Genomic DNA, 17,399 nt, shown 5'->3' with positions numbered 1-17,399 from the left:
TGTGGTGTTGTTGATTAGGGCTGCTTCTCCAGATCAGCTGATCACAGCTCTCTGTCCCTTTAGGCTCCACATGGATTCATCACATGACAGAGCTGGCTGATTCACATACACATTCAAATAACAAACACACACTCTGTCTCTGTTTCTTAAGGCCAGACCTTATAGTAACTTTTAAGGATTCAGTCTGCTCATGAAGATGTCAAAAACTGTATTATAGGGACCCCAAGTGGTGAAAGTTAATAGTGCACCAGCTGAGATCCGAAACAGCTGCTCTGCTGTATGAATCCCCCCTTCCGTCCACAGTATAATCACAGCACCTGCATATTAATAGAGCAGGACTAATGCCATGGAATGAATCCCACTGACCCATATTTCCAGTGGAGCCCTGGGCGGGGAGGATATAAGAGGAGACTGGCACCGACAAAGGGTCCACTGTTACTAAACAGTGATGTCATCAGTGACTTGACCTCTTCCCTCTGGCTCTCATTAATACTCTGCCATTCAAAATTCAATTAGCAAGGCATATTGTAAATGGTAGCAACTGGTTTCACTGTACTAAATCACAGCACTGTGTGGGTGTCATGATAGGTAATGTAATTGATTCCAGGTTATTCTAATTCTGAGAGGACTAGGAGCAGACAATATTGTAGCTGTGTTGTATGATACGTGGTAGAACGTTGCAGAGTAGGCCTACAAGTGTCTCATTCCTGTAAGTGAAATGCTATTTTATGTACGTTTGTGAGTCAACCGATGTCTCCTGTGGCTCTGGAGGGAGCTTTCCAAACTTCCAAAACATTACCCTGATGGCCCAACCCTGTTATTTTGCATTATGGGAAGTGTTTTTGAGCTCAGCTAAAAGTTAGGATATCTTTGCCTCTGCTGCCTTAAATTGGACCTTTTTTTATTTTTAATTTGTGTTTCCCACAACTTTATGGGAGTGCATTACTAAATTGCTGGAGTAACCATTAAAAAATATTTTCATTGAACTACATTTGGCAATTTTGCCGTTTAGGCTCAGTCAAGATGATATTCAATTAGTTTGGTTTGAACTTCACTTAATTTCTCAAGTAAAACTCGCTTATTTGTCGGATGGTCTAGAAGCCTCAGAATCCCCCTCCACCCTCATATTTCGGATTAGGGGTGGCTGTCTGAGCATTTCTGTAATACATAAAAAATGGTTGCCACTTTGTAGAGCCTCTCTGAATTAGAATTGGCTGTTAGGGCCAAACAGATGATTTAGTTTAATTAAGTCAGAATGACATACTTGACCTTTTATGGGGTGGCCTCTAGCTCACCCAGTAAGAGTGTTTGCCTCATGCTGGCTGAGTCCTGCAGTGGCGCGGGTTTGAGTCCGACCCGCTGCCCTTTGCTGCATGTCATCCCCCATCTCTCTTCCCCTTTCCAGTCTATCCACCGTCAATAAAGGGAAAAGCCCCCCAAAAAAATACTTGACCTTTTATGGTATATGAAACTGTGTGTTCATAAGAGCAATGTTTGTAGTCAGCTCATTTTTGTTTGCATATTATTTAAATCAGCAGTCCCATCTGCAGTTGCCATGGGGATATTGTGGAGTAGTTTAGCTAATTTGGAAAAAACTAAACTGAAAGAAATTATAATTTTGTAAAAAAAGCAACAACAAAAAACAACCTCTACATATATTTAGAAGGAAAAAAACAAATAAAAGCTTACAAATTGGTGTGAGGCTGATCTTTGGTATATTCATTGTTACAATGAGCCAACAGCACAAACGACACCATATATGTGCGAGCAAGAATGTGTGAAAACTAGTTAGCAGAGGATTCAAATTAGAATTGTAAAAGGTAATAGAGACATGGTTGAAGCATTCAGCGTTTGGCACTCCAAGTGTATGAATACAGACTTGACCAAAACTATAGAAAAAAAGAGCCAAGCCTAAACATTTGCAGGATCACTGTATTGTATGAAAATATGCAACATGCACCTTTGTTCTAATATGTTCATCCTTTGTTTGTTCTCATAACTATGCTCATTTAGAGTAAGCTACAAGTTTAAAATGACTTGTATTGCACATCCCTGTAGACAAATGAAATAATTTATTTAAATTCAAGTTCTTGTTTTTTTTGAAAGAGCAACAGCATTTCTCCACCATTTTAAAAAACTGCACAAAAACACACTGTATTATTAATTGGGCAGAGGCCTGGCCTCCAGAGACTGGACAGGAAGTGCTGGGTGCACCAAAGGTCAGAAGAAACTGCTCTGATCAGTGTGTGGGTGTATCTCCAGATAGCAGGGAGAGGGGAGGAAAGAAAAAGAAATGAGAAATGGAGAAAAGCTGAGGAGGGAGAGGGAGGAGCGAGGATTAAGTGAGACAGCAGAGAAAAACACAGAGAGACAGAGAGAGCGAGAGAGAGACAGAAGGGTTGGAGTGGGGGGAGTAGGTGGTGGAAGTGTTTTTGTGCATTGTGTGAAATGTGATCATGTCCTGGAGCCGCTCAGACAGCTGGGAAGTTCCCCTAGCTGCCCCTGGCTTCCAGCTGGGAACACTCGGAGGGGACAGCAGGGCTGCAGACCATATAGTTCCGTGGTTAACCCTTCATCTGCTGCTGCTGCGGCAGAGCTATAAATAATGACACTCAAACGCCTTGGAACTTAAGTCACATTTATTGATTTTATCCAGTATGACTACCTTTACACAGACCTCCCCCCTCTCTACTAGAAAACATCAACACTTTCATAGGATTAGTTCAGCAGTAATACATCAGACTCAACTTGTCTTTTAATTTTTTTTTTCTCCATATCAATTTTAACACCCTGACAAAAGTTTACATGTTTGTTTTCAATTCTGTGTAAAGGTTCCATGACTGAAAAACATGCATATGACATTTAGCTGTAATCAATATGCCACTAATAATAATGCACATTATTGATAAGAATACAGTACTGCATGACAATTCAAATAAATACCAACATACAGGTGAAGTCGTTATTTCATATAAAGATATCAAACTCTCATTATGGATCAATACTGAAACACAATAGGACAATATAAAGTTTGCACAGCTAATTTTATTATCACAATGCTATCGCTTCCAGCAAACAGAAAACTTTTTCCTTTTTTAAAAATGTAAAAACTATCTCAATTGCACTTTTATTTCCTAGCTTTTCGTCAATATTGGTAACTTTAACGCCTCAACAAACAAGCATTGGCTATAATGGCACTATTCAAGCTTGTTGATGCTTATTTTGTTTTCTGTTTCCTGAAAACATAATGCTCAAAAATGTAAAAAAAAAAAAAAAAAAAAAAAAAAAAAAAAAGATTCAAGAATAAAAAAACACAACAAAAACTCAAATTGGACAAAAAGAAAGAGAAAATGCGCTCTCTGCACATTTTTTCAACAATACTATTGATATCACATTACCTTCACCAAACAAAGCTAGAGATGCGTAGATGTTTCCAATAGTACACCAATCTACTCCAACACATTACAGATGCTTGGAGCATTTTGTTCAATAGCCAAAGGGATTTCATTTGGTTCCCAAAGTTTGATAAAAAACAACCTTTTCTTAATACCCCTGAATTTATTGAGTGGGATCAATGACCTGCAGAATTCAATACAATTTCAGTTTTATTGAGCTAATTTTAAAACGATCATCTCACTCATGTAGACGGGAAAATTCCCTTTGCACTTATTGCTGCTCACAGTCATCTTGAACCCAAAGTCCTCACCTATAAAAAAAAGCAAACATAAAATACTAGTCTAAGATTCTCCCTTGAAACAATGAAGGCACTACTGGTCAGAAACGAAGAACTAAACAGACCAAAAACAAAACCCCGGCACTCGCTCGGAGAGCCATGGCCCCAACGATGTCTTTCTCAGTGACGGTTTGTCTTCTTTCAGAGTCTCGATTCTTTTCAACCTAAACGGTGCACCAAGATTTGGCACGTTAAACAAAGAGAGAATGAAACAATTCCAATTTGGAATTTAATTGTCGCACTTGCAGAGAATTCTGAAAGTCAGTGATCCCGTTTCAGTGGAACGCCCTCGGTAAGAAGTTAGGAAAAGCATATCATACCACTCAAATGTTTCCCAAAAACACAACTTACCTATTGGAGTCAGAGCGTTGTCAAGTTTCATTGTGTTATTTTGAACTATTCCTAGGAATAATAAATACATGAAAAAACCCCAGAATTTGATCACCCTGGATTTTTTGTATGAACATGGCAGTAGAACAAACACAAAATAAAAACAAACAGCATAAAATATGATGTAACAAAACTATTTAAAACATGATAATTTGATGGATAAAATCTTGAGGATAAAGTCATAATAGTTGTAGGTCTGTGGTTTGTGGAGCTTTTACTAGAGTAAAGTTTCTGTTACAGTATTTAAGTTTGGATGACGCAGGAGGACGTATAATCCTATAGTCTCATAACCTATACTGAATAACTCACAAACCATAGTACTACCACATTTTCCTATAGGTTAATTATAGTCTGTTATAATTATATATAATGAAAGTGCACAGATAAAAAAAAAACAATAAACTAAAACAAAACAAAAGATGAAAACAGACCAAACAGCTTGTTGATTTACATTGAGAAACAACCCCATGTCCCCTGGCTTCTCGATGGAGGTTTAGATTAGCCAATCACAAACTCTGGTCAGAATTTCAGTTCATTGGACCTGTGAGAAATTGGCTTCCAGTAGCAACACGCAAAAGTTTTAAATTTTTTAAAAGCAATAAGAAGGAAGTAGGTCTGTTTATTCGACTGGAAATCAGTGTTTTCTTTTAGCAATTTTTCTCAAGTCCAAATGGTCTATTAGTGCCAACTCTTTTCGGCGAACTCAATCAGCAGTGAGAATGGACCTTGTGTTGGTACTTCGTCATTACTGCAAAATGAAGAAACAAACAAATGATCAACATTAGCATTAAATACATAATATAATCTTTTCTTCACTTGCCAGGGCAATAATGCTGGGCTGCGTAGTCCGGCATTATTTGTCAAATGACTGTTATATGGCATATGGCAGCTGAGTCCACACAGACAAAGCAGACGGGGGCTGTAGTTAGTCAAAGCAACGCAAGCCACGTTAGGAGCCTTGAGGCAGCCAATCTCACTGATGTAAAAAGCACATTCACCACAAATTCTCCTGCAGGTGCAGTTAGGAAGCCAATGACTCACGAGTTCCATAATCTTTGATTCACAGGACAGAGTTGAAGCCATACCCCACCACCCAGGTCAAAGGAAATCGGTCTTTCTCATATGCCATGCATGTTAATGAAAAATGGGTTATGTTGTTGACATGCAGGCTTGCTATAAATCAGAAACTGGATGCATCATGTGGTAAAACTTAAGGTGACGTGGGAGGAGCCTGCAAGCAGAGGTAGGAGGAGCTTTTCAGGTGGCATTCTGTTATGACACCAGATAAGCCAGACATTGATTTCAAACTAGACGGAGCAAAGTGGGAATTCATCTATGTAAGGAGAGGGGGTTCTAGTCACAATCACGTCCTGGGGTCTATCTACTGCTCAGTGATTCCACAGAGCCTATACAAGGGGAAGGGTTAGGGGCTCGACTACTTTGAATCAATGTCCTCTGGTCGATCGAGCAACCAGTCTTCAGTTTCTTTGTCCTTCCTCCAAAAATTACCAGGAGTTTCTCCCTAAGGAAACCCCTGGACTCATTTCTTTCCACAGTATGAGAGTCAGCTAGCCTGACGTCTGGCTTTCTTCACCAGCATGTTTGGCTTTCTTATCTCCTCTCTCAGGAGCTGGTTTACAACATGAGTAGTTCTCCCTCCTCTACTCCCCAAACCTTTTCTGCATCAGCGCAAACTGATAGAAAGAATATATCACACTTGTAAGTTAAGTGAATCTCAAACTTAAGAGTGATTGACCTCTAAGGAGGTGTGTACGATAGCCGTGTCTCCATGCTGTGTGCTGCGGCTTATGGATGCACACTCAAGCAGGGTTGACCGCTGACATTGTTCCATTTTCAGAGGAATAATTAGGCTCCCTTGCTTCATATTTGAGAGTAAGGAATACTGTAGAATCCTGCAAGATTATAACCTGAACATGATCATATTAAGAATATAGATTTAAATATATAGCATAGTGGTAGTAGAAAATGCATAATTTGATAAATCTTGCAGGATTTTCTCACATCAACCCTGCTTTTAGCATCACAAAACTATTGTGTCTATGATCCACAAGCGGTACATAGATTTAATAAACACAAGCCCCACTTATATTTTTTCCTATCTGCGTAATGCTAGCTTGCAAGGGGTTAAAGCTATTGTGGATACAAAAACAGTACGTCGCTGTCCTCACAAACCAGGAAAAATAAATGAGTCACCCTCCATTTGCAAAGGTTAAAAACATAATACACACATGAGGGCCCCTCGCGTAAACGCTGATATACACACAGGCAAATATCGGGAACGCAACGTACGTGAGGACGTTACCTAACAAAAATATTCAGGTCAACTTTCCCCACAATTCCTTATTCTAGTTAAAGGGTGAGTGGTGATGCTGGGGGAGCAGGCTGCTGACAATCTAAAAGAGAGAAGGTCGTCACGGCGACCGAGAGACAAGACAGATTAGAGACATTAGGAAAGGGTTTTATAAGCCACGTTAACCCCACAGAAATTATTTGAGAGCTCTGAGCGATCTCCCAAAAATAGAGGATGGGGGGAGAGAAAAAGAACAGTTCAAGCTCAAGTTGAGACACAAGGACAGGGCTTTACATCAACAGGTAAATATACCGTTGTTGGGTGGGCCAACAGGCACTTTTGCCGAGTGGTCGGTTGGATTTGTTTGCAGATTTACTGTGTGCACGTGGGTGCCTTTGTTGATTTGTGCTCTTCTAGGATTTCCCTCCGTATTTAAAAAAATCGCCTTTGATCAAAACTATATATTGTATCTCTGTTCACAGCAATCATTATATCCACTTTAACAGAAGTAGGAACCTGAGGCACCTATGCTGAAGTGCACTTAATTTGGGTGTAGAGATCGATTTGTCAAACGTTCTTTCTCTCTTATAATATGGCTCAGAAACAATCCATCGCAACATAATGGGTCACATGGAATAGCCCTCCTGTATTTCACCAGACAACAAATAACTCCTCTTTTTACAATGTAGAGCCCTGTAGTACACGCTTTTGCTTTGTACCACACACCTGACAACAGAAAAACAGTTCAAAAGCTCATAAGCATTTAGCTGCAAGCCATGCGATTCTACTGACCCTTTTGTATTGGTGTGCTAGCATCACAGCTTTAAAACGATCCTGATATAAACACCTGGTCACAGGTGCTCCTTTTCTGCCCAAACAATTCTATAATAAAACCAGTAGCCAACCCACTTATGAACTTACTTTTTTGAATTCCTGTGTAGAATCATACTGTGCTCCCCTAGCAAGAAAGCAGAGGGAGATTGCATATTTTAGTTCCTTTCTCTTCAAAAAGATCCTTTTTCTTTAAGAGTGAACTGATTTCGACAGTGGGCTGCTGGACACAGGTTCGTCCTGGGGGGGCCAGGACAGACAGGCAGGAGAGAAAAGGGGGCTTTTATTAAAAAGGAGCACCAATCACCAATGCCGACAGACACAACACCGTCAGATCGACATCTTCTTTACAAGTCCCCAACCCCACAATATGTTACTGTTACCAGGCAATACACTTAGGGGGGCAGAAAAAACAAGCACAAAAGCTGCCAGTGCCACCATTTACATCATACGTACAGCACCATGACAGCGGAAAGAATAGACACTCCATTATACCCACAATACCCCAATATAACCGGGGCCCTATAATCCACATGCCATATATGTCTACTACAGTCCAAACGTCTAGTGCACACTGTACATACATCTGCATTCCCCTAAGTGTTTAGACTAGCACACACGAGTAGCCGGTTAGTCACACAGCAGTCCCTAGAGGAGCGCAGGCTGGCCAGGGAGCTAAGCGAGCGAGTGGGGCTCTTTAACACTAAGGCAGGGAGGTTTGGGCCCATAGGCCCCCTCCCCTCTGTACACAGCAGTCCCTTGCAGACTTCTCAGCCGCCTCAGTCACAGTAGATCTTGTACTTCTCGCTGCAAAAGACTGGAGGGCCTCCCAGAATGCCGTTGGGCACAGCATTGTTGAGCTCTGGCCGGCCGGAGCCAGAGCAGGTGAGACTCGGACTTACGTGGGGGTTGATGGAGGTGCCAATGGTGGCCTTGGTGCGGGCCTTAGCCCGACCAGTGCTGCCTCCCCGGCGGGTCTGCTCGTGGTCGAACTCCAGGTCTTCCAGACGCTGAGTCAGGGCAAGTTTCTGCTGGATAGCCATTCGCAGCAGGGAGTTGAGGGTCTTCTTCTCATCCTCTGCTGCAGCCAGCTGCCTCTGCATCAAATCCAACTGAGTGACATACTCGTCGCAACTGCAAGACAGACAGAGAGAAAACTGTAAAGTCCGGTACGAATTTTTTCACTTTGAACTGTAATTGAATAATATTAGCATGTTTTTACGCCGTCAAAACATTCCTGTGTCATACCACAAGGTAGTAGCCTGTGGGCAGTTCCAATAATACCAAACAGCTTTTGCCTCAGTGGAGCAAATAATTAGTTGGCATTTGTTATGTCTGCATTAAAAGCATTGCAAAACTGCATTGCAACAGTCTTGAAGACTAAAACAACTGAGGCACTTGCACCATGACTTTTCCCATGGTTACGGCGTTTTTTGTTTTTTTTGCCACCACCAGGTGGAGCCATTGATCCACACAGTGCAGACCTGACGAGACTAGCAGAGCTCCTGCATTATTAACGGATGATTTCATCACCCATTTCTGTCCCCTCCACCGAACTTCGCAAACTAAAATGTTCTCAGCTCATTTTAAGTAATTTGAGGAAATGCTTTACAAGACATAGTGATAACCTTTGTCTGTCCACAGCTGCCATCACTTGGTGATACATGTCTTAATTGAATACTGCGACATAGTAAACTTCATCCTGCCCTGCCTGAAAATTACTCCACATTCCAAGAGCTTCAACACAAGATTCACTCTGAACTTTCTTACTATTCTGTATTTATTTCCATATATATATATAGCTTCTCTGAATAATATGAGGAGCGTTTGTGTGGTGGAAGTTAAGAATAGATCACATACACTAAGGATAAAGCATTAACCTAAGGGTCACTTAGAAGATCCTTTGTATGTCACATGAGGAACAGGCTGAGGAGGGGTCAGAAAGAGAAGAAAAATTAAGATGTGAAAAAAAGAAATAGGGTTCATTGCTCCAGGCTTAAGCTGTTCACACCTTATCTCCACTTTTCCAGTTGAAGTGAGAATGTATCACTCCTATCCATCTCCTCCGACTCCCATCTCTGTGCCAAATAGCACAACTGTCCCCCTACCGCTAAATATCACTGAGTGCTGCACTGCGGCATTATTACCTGTCTCCCTGTGCTCCCAGTGTGTGTGTGTGTCTGTGTCTGTGTCTGTGTCTAAGGCTGGACAGGTATAGAAAGTGGGTCACCAAGAGGGATTTTGAGGTGTGTGTGTGTGTGTGTGTGTGTGTGTGTGTGTGTGTGTGTGTGTGTGTGTGTGTGTGCATATCTCAACTCTACATCTGCCGTTGTTGTCCTCCCCTTTCGTTTTCATGCTTTTATCCTTTGCCAAACCTTTTTTTTCCTCTTTTCATTATCTTGCTCTCTTATTCATCTCCTTCAATCACATCCTCTCTCAGCTGTGATCATGCCTCTCTAGCCTCCGTCTCCCTGCGTCAGTCACTTTCTCTCTCCCTATCTTCGTCATCCCTACTTTCTGTGTTGCTGACAAAGCAATCTGAGTGACATTCTATATTAATGGCTGACACACCTCTATGAAGGGAGGGGTTGTTATTTTAGCAAGTGGCATCTTATATTCCGCAACCTACACCTAACCAACACCTTTATACTTTCAAAACCACAAGAATGCACAAAGCTTACTTATGTAATGCTGCTCATCTTTAGTATTCCAGCTCTAACTTTCATTTTTTCAGTAGGCATGTGAGATGTAATGTTATTGTTCGGTCAGTGTTTAGTGACTGCTTGAACTGCTGCACTGCAACAAAAAAAACAAGCAGAAGATCTGCCAGTAGTATGAGATTCTTGACCTTTTTTCCAACCAAAGTAAACTGGTTTTTAATATTTTCTACATTCAAGTGTGATTTTGTGATAGTTATTATATTTAGAAGCTGCACTAGGAACAAGTTGAATTGTCTAAACCCACCTGCAAATAGTCTTGAAGGCAAAATCTGAGACAATAAAAAAACACAACAGCAACAGCAGATGTTTTTGCTGTGTGTGTGGTGCTGCACGTGGTTGTGGGCCACGTGAACTCTGGCCTTGCCAGATCACCATACAAACAAACCATACCCTCCCCTCTTGTGTGTGCAGTTTGATTCCCAGTGGGACACACACACACCCAGACAACACGGATCAGTGCTGCTTCATTAAAGCCACTATGAGATGGGGGGACGACCCGGGAGGGAGGGGATAGGGAGGCTGGCAGCGCCTTCAGCCGGCTCAGCCCCTCTTACATGTGGGGTGAGAAAGAGTGCGTTTTTCCCGGGAAAAAAACAGAGGAGTCTATTCTTGGGATTGGAGGGACACAATGGAAGCCTTTTTGGCCTGCTGATGGGGTGTGGTGGCACAATGTCTGAAGGGGGTTGGGAGGCGGCGGCTAATCTTTTGAGGATGAACAGTCATCATATTCACATCACTGACAAACAGGCACTTTATCTGCATATTGCTGTGATTATTTACAGCAACCAACGTCATTTATGGATGCCTAAAAAAATAAAAAATAAACTCAACTATTGCAACATTCATCGTTCCCTTCACAATCAATAATAGCTCCAAAGCACAAAAACACACACAACCTCAGCTCAGCTGTTGTCTGGAGCCTGATTGGTCATGGTGGGACGGCTATCAGAGAGTGAGCACGGAGGAGGAGGCAAGAACGATGAAGGGGGGAATACAACTAACAACAGAACAGAGAAAAGCAGGATGATTGAGGGTGCAAGTTAGAGGGGAAAATGTGAAATGTGTGGGATAATGGTTTGACTGTTAATCAGTAGGAGCAGGAGCTGCGAGCATGTTGTGGCATGTCTTAGGAATGTTAGAGGCAGCTTACTGTTAACATGACACCAGAGACTGAAGCTGAAGAGGCACGAGACAAACATTCAACCCGGTGACTCTCTCATGAAATTCTCACCGAATGAAATACACTTTAAAGAAATCTCAAGTAACTCTAATCTATGAGAGCAGCATGAAATCACACAAAGGCACAAAAATATACACATTCTTTCAATTCCACTCCACCTTTCTTCCCCTTTGTCAAAGGCTAGGCATTTGTATCTGAGCGGTTTCCACGTCTCAGAAATCAATCCTTTACAGACTATGTGGTGAGTGGTGATTACCATGAGAAAAAAAAAAAAGACAAATTAGGCTCCTGTAGTGGGCTTTAACTGAAGGCCTGCCCCCTTCCTCTCTTTCTTTTTCAGATGACTAGAGAACCGGGTATTTGGTGGTGAGGAAGGACGGAAGGGGGGACTGTGATACAAAAAAAGAGGGGAGTGTGGGAAACCTCGCTCAGGCGAGTCCCCCAGCCTCTCAATGAGTCCCCTGACCCGGCTCTGTGCCGTGTAGGACAGAATTTACATACCAATACGTGAATCCCATAAACAGACAGAATGTAATTCATGCATAGGCACCAGAACAGTGACAGACTATTGGGGTTGGAGCCTCAAGAGCATCACCATCAGGGGAGGTGCTTTGTGCACAAGGAGGAAAACACATGCGTTGATGCAGGCGGTAAACAGCAAGCTGTGGTGTGTTTGTGTCTTTAAGCCTCTTTTTCTGGAGAGGCTTAAGATAATGACAGACACTTCACAATGGCTCTACTTCTTCACAGCAAATATGATCTCACACCTTCTCCGCACTGCTCTAACGATGACAAGTGATACAACTCATGGGTCCCTAGAGGGTACACAATGGCGTCATTAGTAGGAGCAAGATCTGGTTCCCTCTTTGCCCTGGTTGCCTTTGGTCCAAATGGTTTAGCATTACACCCCCCATCCTCTAACCACCTTGGCTCTGCAGTGCGCCAAAAGCCATATGACAACATACACTGACATATTTGCATACAGGGGAGTTTTCCTCCTGTTACCAGTTGATTAGACACTGCAGGTATATGGAGTTACTTCAGCAAGCACACTTCAGGGACAGCTATTAGACTACTGAATGGGTAGGATAAGGGGCGCTGAGCTGACCACACATTCCCTCTATAATACTGTCTATCCCCACCCTCCTCTTCTACCTCTCCTCCCTCTGCACAGCTTGAGCTTTGCTGTAGATTGCGGAGAAGTCTTAAATGCAGAAGGAAAGACCGTCTCAGCATCTCAGAGCAGCCATCTGGACCGGAGCTGATATTTACGGGACAATTGAGCATCAGCATATTAAGGAAATTCACAGAGAGGAAAAGCAACTCAAAAAGGGAGTTGACAGTGGAACCACTATAATTACAAATTTACAGTCTCACAGTTTAATGTTAAACAGCTATATTGTACATGTTTGTTTCTGTATTTATTGTTAATTTCATATTTCATATGTTTAGTATGTTCGTGTATGCACCAACCACCAAGGTAAATCCTTTGTAAGTGTTACTTACTTGGCAAAAAATCCTATTACGATTAAAAAATACGTACAAGTGCCCATACAAGGGCACTAGCACTAATGTTCTTACTTTCCCCAATATGCATACACACACAAAAACAAACAAGCAGTGTGTGAGTCTACTACGTGTTGAGGGTTGAACGCTTAATCGAGACTAAGATGAGGTGGGATTATGCACAGAACCTTTGACCGGCTTCTCTTTGGAATCAGAAAAGATTAGTGACTGTGTCAGCCCATCTGACACACACACACAACTTACAGTAGGTGACATATTTGATGATACCCAGATTAGATACCTTCTGTGCTCTTTAGTAAGGATTAATGCTAGTATCCCTTCCTGACCGCGATTCTCAAAAACAAAACACTATAAACATATCATGTTACAATAAGAACACAGAGACACATATGGTAAACATGGATTACATCATGATGATAATGTTATCTTTAGTTTACCTGGATATATTGCGTATGATCTTTGTATGGTGCATGTGCAGTAGTTAGTTGTCTGCTGTGTTACTGCTGCCTCCTCAAACTAATTTACGGTTTGCGATTCATGCAAAACCATGTGACAATGTAAAGTGAGGTTATAATGGTGTGTCAGATAAATGCTTTTCTGTCGTGTATGAGTCTTGGAAGGCAGGATGAGTGGAATATATTTTTCCAGTGATGTCCACTGAGCAAGTTTCCTACCGTGTGGCGAACATAGCTCGGAGAGAAGAAAAGGTGGCCGCGTCCTCCTTCAGGGCTTTGAGCTCATTCCTCAGTTTCATCATGGTCTCGGTTACCATAGCCTTTTCGTTCTCATACTTGCTCTTCAGATTGGCCAGAGCAACTTCAGCTGTCTGTGGGTGGACGAGAAGAACAAAAGGCTCAGAGCAGCTGGAAGGCATAGGGGGTGCATTTCCTGTTGCAAGAAGTCTGCTAATTCAGACCATATCATCTTTTTTTTACGTTTTCCAAGTCATTAAGGCAGCAGCCTGGAATTGTTATTGTTAGCGGCTGGTTTGAAACCCATAGGTGTGTGGTTAATGAGGGGCTTTCATGTCTGCGCTCTTTAGTCACTGAGTAACCACGCACATTCTTTAAAAGGACTAACAGAGCAACTGCATAGACAGTGTGTCTCTGGGTTATGGTTCTTTGTGCTCTGGAGGGCTGTTCTCCAGTCCTGACCACACAAATACTCTAGACAGCTGACATCATTGCTGCTGTCTCCACCAGTGTTTCTTATAGATCTTATCTGCAGTGCATTTGCTGCAACAGCTGAATAGACCTATAACAGCTGACACCCTCTTCTTCTGTTTCTGTCTTTCAATGAAAACTGACAAATGTTTGGGAGTGACACCCACCTAGTTAAAAAAAAGACAAAACAACCAACCTGCTTGTTGGCCTTGAGGACAGTCCTCAGGGTTGCAATCTGTTCCCTCTTGGTGCTGAGCAGGGATTTCAGTTTGAGGATCTCCTCCATGCAGGCGTCCTTGTCCTTGTCGGCCACAGTGCCGAGCTCCAGAGAGGCCACCCTCTGGCGCGACAGCTCTGTGGTGCGGTCCACAGCCAGCTGCAGGTGCTTGATCTGGTCTCTGATGATGGCCACCAGATTGTAGATGTTCATCGGCTCGCGGCGGTGGTCAGACACAGGAGAAGGCAGTGAGGAGACCGGTGAAGGGGCTCCGTCGCTTAGGTCGGTCTTACCAGGCTCAGGGAAGAGGCCTTTGGTGAGCAAAATGGGAGAGCGGCGGCCACGGCCCTCCGGGCTGCTCCGACCGCCCTTGCCCTGCTTGTAAAAGTCGAGCATGACGCGGTTGGGTGTCTCGTTGTTGCACATGCAGACGTGGTTGTAGAGGGTGGCCAGTTCTTCGCTGAAGGTGACCAGCTCGTCCTGTGCCACACTTAGACTACCCTGGGATTCACCTGCCACATCGCTCAACTGAGGACACAGAGAGAAAGGCATCAATTTGGCAGGTTTTCTTACAAAGTTTATAAAAACACCAAATCAAGCACTTATCAGAATGTCTATATAGAGAGCAACTTCTCACCTTGCGTAGCTCCTTCTCTAGCTTAGCCTTCTCTTCTCTCTCTGACTGACTGGTCTTCTCCAGAGTTGCCAGCTTCCCTCCCAGCGTTGTGACATCGTTCTCCAGACGGGTGCGCTCCTCTTCGTAACGTGACTGACAGGCCTGGTATTCTGTCTTCAGAGTCTTCAGCTCCTCCTTCAGCTCTCCTGCTTCAGAAACAGCAACCTAGCGAAGCAAGATCAACGCTTGAGAATATGTCAGAAACAAAGACGATATGTATTGTAGGATGTTTAACTTTTTCCTCAAAAAACAAATGTAGATTTTGAATTGAATCTGACATTTTGTCCTGTCTAGCCTCAACTATAAGAAGACATGTAGGTACCTTGTACTTGCACTCCAGAATCTCAGGTCCATTGATGTCCACCTCGTAGTAGTCTCCATCTTCATGGCTATCACGTTCTTTCTCGTTGTCCAAGGCAGACTGGCGCTCCTTGCTGGCCTGGAGCTTGCGGATGGCGTTGAGGTTCTCCGTGAGGCGGTTGACCTTCTCCTGATGCTCGGAGAGAGCACCGTTAGCCTGCTCCAGCTGTTTCTGGGAGTCCTGCAGGGTGGACAGCAGGTTGACCTTCTCGCGCTCCATCTGAGGATAGAGGGAGAGACACAAAGAGCGGCAAGACGTGAGGTCATCATACTGTACAGTACTCTCTGCTTGGCTTATTGCACACGAGTAATTTCACATCTGAATGTCTCGGTAACATGATGATGTGAATGAATCCTTTGAAGATAGATTATATTAAATCAGTGGATTATCTGTCCTGTGGTAACTCTACCCAGTATCAGGCTTGTGTTGCCAAGGTATGCGAGGCTCATTTCCCAGTAGCCCAGCATCAGAGTCAGGATGATCTTGATAATTTGCTGGACTGGGCAGAGACACTGGGTGGGTCGTCTTACACACAGTTGTGCTGATATAAGCACTGAGCTATTTCAGAAGCTGATCTGTAAATAATGTAAAAGTATCATGTACACGCTCATCCGCATACATTATTTATTAGTGCGGAATATATAATGAGGATTCATTTCAAAAAGAGATAGAAAGTTTGATTAAGATTGCTTGTCATGTTGAGGTGTACTCTACATATCACTTGTTGAAATACAAAGTATGAAAGCATTACACTGTATAATGCATGACGCACTTGGCATTTAAAAGAAACCCATAATTTAAATATGCTGACACTTGTGTTCTCACATATTTACAACCTTACTTATATTTGGAAGAAGGCTTGTGGGCAGCTAAACACAAATCACTGCATATCCTACTCCTGCAGAATCCATTCTGGATGTTGTTATACATTGCCAGGGACCTAATAGGGCAATACCAGAGGAGCGGAGGTCTAGGATCGATCATTTGAGCAACTAATCAATAGAATGAGATAAGGTAGGAAGGGAACAGAGTATAGCTAAGTGAGTCAAGGAAGCTTTTTGTTTACTCTGCTCTGATTCCTGCCTGGAATCTGTGGAATGACCTGGCAGGAGGTTTTAGCAGGCAGTACGACATGCTGCTGGGTCATATCAAACACAGGGCTTTGTCACAGCCTGACAGATTGATCACAATGGTCCGGTTGAGAACCAGAACGGTGCCCACAGCAGGGCAGCGTTGAGGTAACTTCAACTCTACTTAATTAATTAATCCAGCAACTGTGTTTATGATGTGTGTTTGATGACGGGAGAAAAAAATAAATAAATCATAATCCCTTAAACCTCAAAACAATTGTTATCCACAGGTTCCCCAGTCCTTTCTGGTAACCATGGTGCCCAATCAGGCGTGGCCCTGGACTCATGGGGTGATGAGCAAGCAGATGGCAGGTCCACTGGTGCCACCACCCGCTGCCTCCCAGTCCAACAGAGCCTGAAGGGTGTGTGTGTGTGTGTGTGTGTGTGTGTGTGTGTCTCCCTGGATTAACTTTGATAGAAGGGGATTTAGATCCCTGCAGCAGCCTTGGTCAGGATCTACTAACTCACTCACTCTTTCAGACACACCTCCAACCTACTCACATACATAGTCCTGCTGTCTGGAGGGTTTCTTTGGTAACTAATGTCAATCTAGTTTGTTTTGAGGAACAACAGCATTCTTAGTATGATAAATCATATAATAAGCAAAGACATCTCACCAATCTATTCCCATATCAAGAATATCTAGAGTATATTCAACTTGCTTTATGTCTTTTGACTCTCATTTGCTTATTATTGATTCTCTCTTCACTGAAGTAACCGCAAATACTGCTAAAAACAAAACGTCACTTACACGCCAATCTTTAAGACTGCGATTGCTTTATCTTGTGGAATGGATGGTGATTATTCACTAAAAGTGGATCGCCGAGGTCAGCGATATCTGTTACTGTTAAAAGACAATGTTTTCAGTTTTCCACGGCGGTTAAGAACAAACCTGCATCAACTGCTGTTTAAGCTTCTGGATCTCTGAGATGTTGAGTTCGCTCAGCAGGTCATCCACGAGGCTGGGCGCAGGATGGAACAGCTCTTCCTTTTTGGGCGTGGAGATGCGGTTGTCGTAGGTGATGGTATTGGCCAGCTTGGTGAAGCCGTTCTCATATCCGTGGAGAGCCTCGTCGTTGTTGGGTTCAGTGGCAGCATCGTCGCTGAACTTGAGACCGTCCAGAGAAATGCTAAGCGGGCTGAGGGGAAAAGGTGGGAAC

At 43.0% G+C, this 17,399-nt stretch overlaps 1 protein-coding gene across 3 annotated transcripts in view; it reads right to left on the bottom strand.

The window, feature by feature from the left end:
• Nucleotides 1-2,621: 2,621 nt before the first annotated feature.
• Nucleotides 2,622-17,399, bottom strand: part of LOC114558742 (protein bicaudal D homolog 2) — a 45,309-nt gene continuing 30,531 nt past the window's right edge. The window contains exons 5-11 of one of the 3 annotated variants that reach the window (XR_003692980.1): nucleotides 17,132-17,378; nucleotides 15,071-15,328; nucleotides 14,710-14,913; nucleotides 14,052-14,600; nucleotides 13,367-13,518; nucleotides 7,356-8,399; nucleotides 2,622-4,871 (exon numbers count right to left, since the gene is read on the bottom strand). Coding sequence is in view for 2 of the 3 variants with exons in the window: in XM_028582940.1 (XP_028438741.1) it covers nucleotides 8,045-8,399; nucleotides 13,367-13,518; nucleotides 14,052-14,600; nucleotides 14,710-14,913; nucleotides 15,071-15,328; nucleotides 17,132-17,378 (1,765 nt within the window). In the remaining variant the exon portion in view is untranslated. Of the gene's footprint in view, nucleotides 8,400-13,366; nucleotides 13,519-14,051; nucleotides 14,601-14,709; nucleotides 14,914-15,070; nucleotides 15,329-17,131; nucleotides 17,379-17,399 lie in introns of all 3 variants that reach the window. The other 2 variants (XM_028582941.1, XM_028582940.1) reach the window with 2 other exon arrangements.

The sequence above is a fragment of the Perca flavescens genome, chromosome 7 (genome assembly GCF_004354835.1).
Source record: "Perca flavescens isolate YP-PL-M2 chromosome 7, PFLA_1.0, whole genome shotgun sequence".
NCBI lineage: Eukaryota > Metazoa > Chordata > Actinopteri > Perciformes > Percidae > Perca > Perca flavescens.
Note: the sequence above shows the minus strand (reverse complement) of the source record. Positions and strands in the feature narration are given on the sequence as shown.